The sequence below is a fragment of the Belonocnema kinseyi genome, chromosome 6, assembly GCF_010883055.1.
Source record: "Belonocnema kinseyi isolate 2016_QV_RU_SX_M_011 chromosome 6, B_treatae_v1, whole genome shotgun sequence".
Lineage (NCBI taxonomy): Eukaryota > Metazoa > Arthropoda > Insecta > Hymenoptera > Cynipidae > Belonocnema > Belonocnema kinseyi.
The window spans coordinates 50,725,649-50,734,567 of record NC_046662.1 but is presented as its reverse complement, the minus strand read 5'-3'; the positions used below and the strand labels follow the sequence as shown (position 1 = coordinate 50,734,567).

Genomic DNA, 8,919 nt, shown 5'->3' with positions numbered 1-8,919 from the left:
GAATTAACGAATTCGAAGATTATTATTTTTAATAATAGAAGCTATAAAATATAAAATTTCTCAATAAATATTAATTTTATATTTTAGTTTAAAAATTGTGTAAGGCAAAAAAAATCTCGCCTCTTTTTGCTTTTTTATATTTAAGTTTAAAAAATGCGTGAGGCAACAAAAAATCTTGCCCGTGTTCGCTTTCTTTCTAAAAAAAATTGATCATTTCTTATAAAAGAGTTGCCTTCGTTAATTTTTGTTCTTTAGCTGGCATTTGGAAAAGAAAAAAAAGTCTCGAACAGAAACTTTTATAGTTTTGGTCGGTTGTCCATCCGTTGCACTTTTTGCCTCAAATGGTAAGTAAGGGGGGGGGGGTATGGAAGGCGAAAGGAATAGTGGGGGAGGGAAAGTGAGTGGATAGGACGAAGGTTACGTGACAGGAGGGGAAATGAGGGTTGGGAAAAAGGAAGTGAGTGGCGGGAAGTAGGAGTAGAGGGGTTATGAAAGGGGTCTAGGGAGGGGGATATGGGAAAGTGTGGGAAGAGAATGGAGAAATAGGAGCAAGAGGAAGCAAGAAAGGGGATACCATGGGAAGGGTGGAAAAGTAGGAGAATCAAGGAGAGAATCAATACGAGGGGAGTGAGTTGATAAGACGTAGGTTCAATGAAGGAAGGTGGAGTTTGAGTGGTGGTAGATGAGCGGGTGGAAGGGAAAGTAGGAGGAGAATAAGGGGGCTGAATAGGCATAGCAGAGAAAGTGAAAAGAAGTAGCATTAAGGGGAGGTATGTATGTTACGACGCAGGTTAAGTGAGAGAAGGAGAGAAGGGATCGTAGGAGGAAAGTGAGTGGTGGGAGAGTAAGTATGTAGGTAAAGAAGTGGGACAGATAGCAGGAGAATTGAGGGAAGGCTGTGAGTGGATAGGAAGTGGTTTAAGTAAGGACAGGAGGGAAGTGAGTGGTGAAGTACAAAAGACGGTTAAGGAAAAAAGCCGTGGGAATGAGGGAGGAATAGTAGAGATGGGAGAAATAAGAGAAGGGGAAAATCAAGGAAGGAATAGTTAGGGAAGGGTGGGGAAGTAGGAGAATCAAGGGAAGAGAAGTAAGTAGGTATCATGCAGGTCAAAGAAGGGAGAGGGAAAGTGAGTGCTGGAAGGTGAGTGTTTGGAAGGGAAAGTAGGAGGAGAGGAAGGGGACCGGAGAGAGATAGCACAGAAAGTAAGAAGTAGAATTAAGGGCAGATAAGTAGAATAGGACGTAGTTCAAGTAAGAAAAGGAAGAAAGTGATTGGTGGTAAAGTAAATAAGGGAGTGGGACGGAAAAAAAGAGAATTAAAAGAATGGAAGTGAGTGGATAGCAACTAGGTTAAGTGGGGAGAGGAGGGAAGTAAGTGATAGAGAAGTAGAAAAGGGATGTGAGAAAAAGAAACAAAGAAAGTGAGAGAGGAATAGTGGGGAAGGGAGAAGTAGGAGAAGGCTGAAGTGAAGGGAGGTATATTAAGAGAATAAAGTAGTACTGGGGGAGTGCGAGGAAGGGAATTATGGAAGGAGGGGTTAACAACTCAATTAACGTTCTAATACGCTACGAAACCCTTTTTTTGTAGGCACTTAGCGCCTCACTCAACTTATTTTTATTTAATATTCTCTTTTCAATGAAAAATCCACCTATTTTTCCTACAATTGAACTGCTGAACGACTGTGATCCCTGTAATGAGTTCTAAATATCGATTTGGCAGAACTCGTGACAATCGATTCGCGGACGAGTAGGCGCATCTCGCAATATATAAGACGCCCTAAATAATCGCTTTTATATTTCCTATTCGAAGTCGATAATCAATTATGATATCGGTTCTGATAGGATTTGAGTTTCCTGAACGCAAAGCATCGGCTTTCACGGGTCACGAGCTTTTTTCAATTCGAAGCCGTATTTCGATGGCCCAATTCGAATTAAAATCTTGATCTGAATCGAGTAGGAAGCTGCAAAGCCTGCGTGGGAGCTGGCCGCAAGTTAAATACGATTGGCTTCATAGCATCTGCAGGTTTGATTTTCGAATTTGCATTGGTAGCAGCATTGTCGTTGCTCGCTTTGGGACGAAATCGATAATAATAGTACTCGAACATCAAAGTGACACAGGCCAAACCGATGCCCACGAAGATGACGATAAAAACACCGCCGATGTTTTGAATGCTGATTCCATCATTTTGATCGCTGTCCTTTCCGCATTTCTTCCTCTCGGGATTTTGATTCCACCACCTGTCCTTCAGCTTTTCCAGTTTCCTCTTGTTCAGCAAAACCAAGATCCTGCAAACAAAATTTATTTTTGTTTGTTCATGCATTGCGATGTTTCTTCAAAAAACAAGAAGAGAACGCATTAGGTAAATCAAGGTGGCGGTGATACTTCATTTTAAAAATTCTCTCCCTAATCTTTCATTTGTCCTCAACATTAATATTTAAAAAACAAAATTCTAATATTGCACAATTTTTAGGATTGGAGAATGTTTTACATATAAAATAAAACAATTTTTAATATAAATTTATTAGTTTAAAGTTGATTATTCTCAGGGCTGCCACATTCTAAATGACTTAAAGAAATGCCTAATTGACGAAAAATGACTAATTTTCTATAGAATTTAGAAGAGATTAGGAGAAAAGAAATTTGTAATTTTTTAATCTGTTTTAGAGCTTTCAAAAATGCCTAGAAATTTGTGAAAATACCCCGGAATTTTTTAAGTACAGTCGAATCTGGATATAGAGATTCTGGATTTAGTTTCTTCGAGAATTGAGGCTGCACCACATGGAAGCGCGAGAGGAGCTGCGGGAAATGAGCGGTATTCATTCATGCGTGACAAAACAGAGAGAAAAACAGGAGAACGACAAATCACTTCCGAGACTCTGGATTTACGGTAAACGTCAGCCCCAAAATCGAGACTAAATTCAGATTTGACTGCACTTTGAAATTTCTTCAAAATTGATAACATTTAGAAGAATTTCAGATTACTTTTAACGAATTCAGGATCAATTTATAAGATTTCTAAACGGTTCAGCTTATATTCGAAAGAATTTGAATAAATTGGGAAAATATATTTTAAAACTCCAGAAAATTTCGTTTATGCAAGTAAAATTTGTGTGAATTTACAGGAATTTAAGGGATATGTGAAGAGTTCGGGAATATTAATTAAAATTCATAGTGTATTCGGAAAAATTCAAATGAATTAAGATCAATAAAAAATATGGAAAAAATAATTTAATTCAAAAAGTTAAAAATGAGTTTACAAAAATTAAAAAGAGTTCAAAAGAATTTGGTGAAATATCTAAGGTATTTGAATTTATTGAAATATAAAAAAATGTAAGCGAATTGAAAAATTCAAGAAAGGTCCAGAGAATTAAAAAGAATAAAAAAATTCGGTATAAATTAATAAGAATTCCGGATGAGTACCAAGTGATTCTAAATACAATGCAAAAAATATTTGGAAGTATCTTGCAATTTTTAAAATATACGAAAAAATCTCTTTTTGTGATTTCTTAAAAATTCATTATAATATTATTATATTCTGTGAAATTACATGAAATCTGATAATTTTCCCTAAAATTCTTGAAAATCTATAAAAACACCTGAAGAGATTTTAAAATCCTTTAAAATAATTAAAATCGTAGGAAATCTTATGAAATTCCTTTATATAATTTAATTATTATTGAAATCAATAAAAAATTTATAAGATTGTTCCAAAATTCCCTGAAATATTTAAAATTGACTTTTAAAATCTTTTAAAACACTCGAAAAATTTCAAATCCTTTAAATATTTTGAAATTTCTCGACATTTTTCATAGCTCTTGGAAATTAATTTGAATATTTAAAAATACCCTAAAACTTCTGAAATTCTTCAAAATCAGTTCACATGAGTGAAATCTGTTAAAAACACACTAAGATATTTAAATTCGTGTAAAATATTTTAGGATCTCTTGAACTTTTGTTTTAAAAGCTTTTGCAAATTCTTTGGAATCTTTAGAATACTCTAAAAAATTAAAATTCTTTAAAATATTTTAAAATGCCTTGACATTTTTAAAGCTCTTGAATATTATTTATAATATCTAAAAATAGCCTAATATCTTTTAAAATCTCTTCAAATAATTGAAACCTATTTCAAATTCGTTAGAATTTTTTAAAATACCCGAAAATTACTTGGAATATTTGAAAATGATCTTTACAAATTCGAATTCTTTCAAAATTTTGAAACTCCTTAACATTTTTTGAAGCTCTTGAAAATTCCTTGGATATTTTAAAAATACTCTACAATATTTCAAAACCTCTACCACTTACTGAAATCCGTTGAAATTTCTTAAAGCTCTTGAAAGTTAGTTGCAATACTAAAAAATACCATAACATGTTTAAAAATCTTTATTATCACTAAAAATGATATAAATCTACTAAAAATACCCTAAAATCTTTTAGATCCTTTGAAATCCTTTTAAGGGATTGGATTCACTTCCGTTTTATCTTTCAAAATATCCTAAGATCTTTAAAATTCTTTAAAATCTTTTAAAGACTCCTTGGAATTTTTTGAAATGCCCTAAAATCTTTAAATATCTACATATTTTCTTCAAATACTTGAAAATGTTGAAAGCGTTTGAAATAGTTTTGTGATTTTTTTTAAATAACCCCAAATCTAAAATACATTAAAATAATTTGAAATCACTTGAAATTTTACAAATCTATTGAAAATTACTCGAAATGTTTAAAAATACCGTAAAAAAATAAAATCTTTTGAAATCTTAGGAATTCCTTGGAATATATAAAACTCTTGAAAATTCCTTTGAATCTTTTAAAATACCCTAAACAACTACAAATTCTGTAAAAACTTTGAAATTCTCTTAAAATTATTTAAAACTCTTAAAATTACTTGAAATATTTGAAAGTACCCTAAAATTTTTTCCAATCTGTTTAAATTATTGAAATCTACTGAAATTCTTCGGATTTTTTAATAAATACCCAAACATATTTTAAATCCTTTGAAATGTTCTAAATCCCTTAAAAATATTTGAGGTTCTTAAAAAATTTTGTTGGAAGATTTTAAAATACCAGAAAATATTAAAAAACCTTCAGAATCCCTTTAAATGATTGAAATATATTGAAAATTCCATGGAATCTTTTAAAATACCGTACTAAATTTTTAATCCTTTGAAATATTTTGTTTCTGCGAACTCTTGAAAATTACTTTTGATATTAAAAAAAAATCCTAAAATCCTTTAAAATCTCTTTAAGTAATTGAATTATACTGATAATTATTCGGAATTTGTTTAAGATACCAGAAAGTTTTTCCATTTTAAAAAATGTTTTGTAATCCCTGTGATATTTAAAACTTTGGAAAATCTCTTAGAATATTTAAAAATACACTAAAATCACTAAAATACTTTAGAATCATTTAAAATATCTAAAATATATTAAAAATGTACTTAGATTTTTCAAATGATGCACAATATTTTTAAATATCTCGAATTTTTTTTTATTCTTGGAAAGTTCCCTGAAATCTTTTAAAATACCCTGAAAAATTGTAAACCCTTTGAATCCTTCCTTTGAATCTTTTAAAATACCCTAAAGTACTACCAATTTCTTTAAATCTTTTGAAACTGAAACTTTTCGTTCTTCTTCTTCTGTTTTTCGTTTCAAATTATAAAATTCTGTTAAAAAGTTTCAGATTATTTTAAAAAACCTTAAACGATTTCAAAAGAATTTAAGAAAATTCAAAAATTCGTATAAGCCTAAATTCAATAATTAATTGTTTGAGTAGTTAATTGAAAGGAAAGTCAATTCGAAATTGATTCGATTTTCAAATAATTTTAATTAATCTAAAAATAGTAGGGAATCACACTCTTCAAATATTTTTATATTGCCTAGTAAGAGATATAAAAAATAAAATTGACTCTTTCAATGATTTTGATATATTTTATACAAATTCTAATTATTAAGAAAAAAGTTTCAACAAAAATTCTAATTGTTAAACCAAAAATCCAAAATTTTCTGCTATTATAGAACTTCTCGGGCATTACAATGATACTGTTACTTATTTTCTTGGTCCTTCTTAAATATTTGGAAAGGCTCCCGAGTAATATAGGTTGATTGTGATTTATACAGACGGGGATTTTCTTAACTAGTCCGAGAGGATAAAATACGGGTTTACAGTTCTCTTACATGAAGCGAAAAAAATTCAGAACAAATTCATGTATAGTTTCACAAAATTCTTGAAATTAGATTTCTTTTTTAATTTTATGTAAACTTTTATGACAATTTGAATTTTTGAACTTTGCAAATGCTGCTTCACCCAATTTCTTCATTTTAGTGAAAAAATACTGCCATAAATTTTCTATCATTGTTATAAATGTTCTGGGGCCATTTAAAACCGCTAATTGTAATTAAATAAGATATTTTCTTCCAAGACCGACAATAACTTCAAAATTTGTTTTCTCCAAATAAACCAAGACATAATTTTTTTTAAAATAAATAATGAATACTTTTTAAGGGTACAAGAATTCCTTAGACTTAAATTTATATTTAAAAAAATCAAAAATTAGGAAAATAATTTTCAGACCTAAAAAAGCCTAGAGGAACATTTAAACAACTTTTTGTTTTAATGAAAGAAAATTAATAGTATTATTTTGTGAACGAAAGGAAGAAATTGTCCTTTTAAATGCGCGTACATTTTACCTTTAAAGCTGAACGATCTGAATTTTTTCGAATTCTTTAAAGAAGAAAACCTTAAATACCAAAAATACTTCAATTTTTTATTCATATTCTTAAATAATAATCAATTAGTTAGAAGAATTCTATATGATAATTAACAATTAAGACTTATATAACCATTGAAGAAATTTTTAAGAATGTGGCCAACTAAAACTAGTTATATCTACTGGATGCTTGGTAATGGATTTTCTACTAACAATTATACTTTTTGGCTTAAAAAATAAAATTTCTAGAAAAGAAATATGGCAAAGTTTTAATTATAAAAGTTCTCCATCATAATTAATAATTAATATGTTTATAATATTTGAGGCAATTTTTAAAAGTCTGTCTTATTGAAACCGTCCATATCTACTGTCTGGTTTGTAATGGATTTTCTAATTATAATTACAATTTTTAGCTTAAAAGAATGAATATTCTATAAAAGATATTTAACAAAATTTTATCTGGTAATCTGGAATAATAATCAATTAATTATAAGATATATTCATGATAAATAACAATACAAATATTTAGAACCTTTGAGGCAATTTTTGAGACTTTATCCCACCAAAACAGGTAATATCTACTGTACGACTGATTATGCATTTTATACTTAAAATTACATTTTTTGGCAAAAAAATAAAATAATGATTGGGTGGTTATATTGAGCCTCAAAAATAAATTTTGTAGAAATTGTTGATGTAAGTTGTTGGCTTAGGGTCAGGTGAATTGAAACTGATTAAGTTGTTTCAAACGTTTCGGCACAGAATGGTGGCCCTCATCAGTGAGTTTTATTAAGTCTTATAATAATTTTTACCGAATTTGTGGCATAATGAGTAATTCTTGAATATTGAACAATCAATTAAGAGATATCTTTATAATAAATAATTAACATTCAAAATTTTTTTGAAGAGTTTGTCTGACTAAAACTGGCCATACTTAATTTCATCGTGATACTTGGCAATTAAAATGTTTATAATCTTTGACGAAATTTACAAGAATTTGTCTTATTAAAACTGTCCATATCTACTGTATGATTTGTAACGGATTTTCTAACTACAATGACAATGTTTAGCTCAAAAGATAAAAATTTCTAGAAAAGTAATATGGCAAAATTTTAATTCGTAATCCTTAAATAATAATCAATTAATTTAAAGATGTATTCATGATAATTAACATAATTGAAAAGAAATATAATCAAATTTTAATTAGTAATCTTTGAATAATAATCAATCAATTATAAGATATCTTCATGATAAATAATTAACAATTCAAATGATTATAATCTGAGAGGCAATTTGTAAGGGCTTGTCTCACAAAAACTGGTCATATATAGGTACTATCTGACTGTTTAATGCATTTTATACTTTTAATTACATTTTTTGACTAAAAAATAAAATGTCTAGAAAAGAAATATAACAAAATTGTACTTAGTAATTCTTCAATAATAATTAATTAATTAAAAGAGATCTTCACGATAAATAATTAACAATTAAAATGTTTATAATCTAAGAGGCACTTTTGAAGAATCTGTCTTTCTAAAACTGGCCATAACAACTGCCATCAAGATAATTAGCAATTAAAATTATTATAATCTTTGAGGCAATTTGTAAGAGTTTGTCTTACAAAAACTGGTCATATATAGGTACTATGTGATTGTTTAATGCATTTTTTTACTTTTAATTACATTTCTCGACTAAAAAAGAAAATGTCCAGAAAAGAAATATAATCAAATTTTAATTAGTTATCCTTGAATAATAATCAGTCAATTAAAATAGATCTTTGAGATAAATAATTAACAATTAAAATGTTTATAATCTTAGAGGCAATGTGGAAGAATCTGTCGTTCTAAAACTAGCCATAACTAGTGCCATCATGATAATTAGCAATTAAAATGTTTATAATCTTTGAGGCAACTTGTTAGAGTTTGTCTCATAAAAACTGGCCATATCTACTGCCTGATTGATTACGCATTTTATTGATTTCAAATTATTTGTCTTACGGTTCAATCGTAAATCGAAAAAATAAATATGAGTCAAAAAAACATGTTCTTCGAAACTCAGATATTTATTTAATAGAAAAAACTCCTTTCGAAACTTCCTGACGTTCCAGTACAAATGCGTACCTTTTTCAAAGGTTCTTAAACCTAAATAATTATATTAAAAATTAGTAATTTTAGTACGAACAAATATGATGGATAATTACGTAGATTTGAATAC

General features: G+C 28.9%; 1 protein-coding gene across 1 annotated transcript in view; it reads right to left on the bottom strand.

The window, feature by feature from the left end:
* Nucleotides 1-1,931: 1,931 nt before the first annotated feature.
* The window catches only part of LOC117174457 (ionotropic receptor 25a), a 66,802-nt gene continuing 59,814 nt past the window's right edge, over nucleotides 1,932-8,919 (bottom strand). Inside the window, exon 6 of the mRNA XM_033363600.1 lies at nucleotides 1,932-2,286. Coding sequence (XP_033219491.1) covers nucleotides 1,932-2,286 — 355 coding nt within the window. The remainder of the gene's footprint in view (nucleotides 2,287-8,919) is intronic.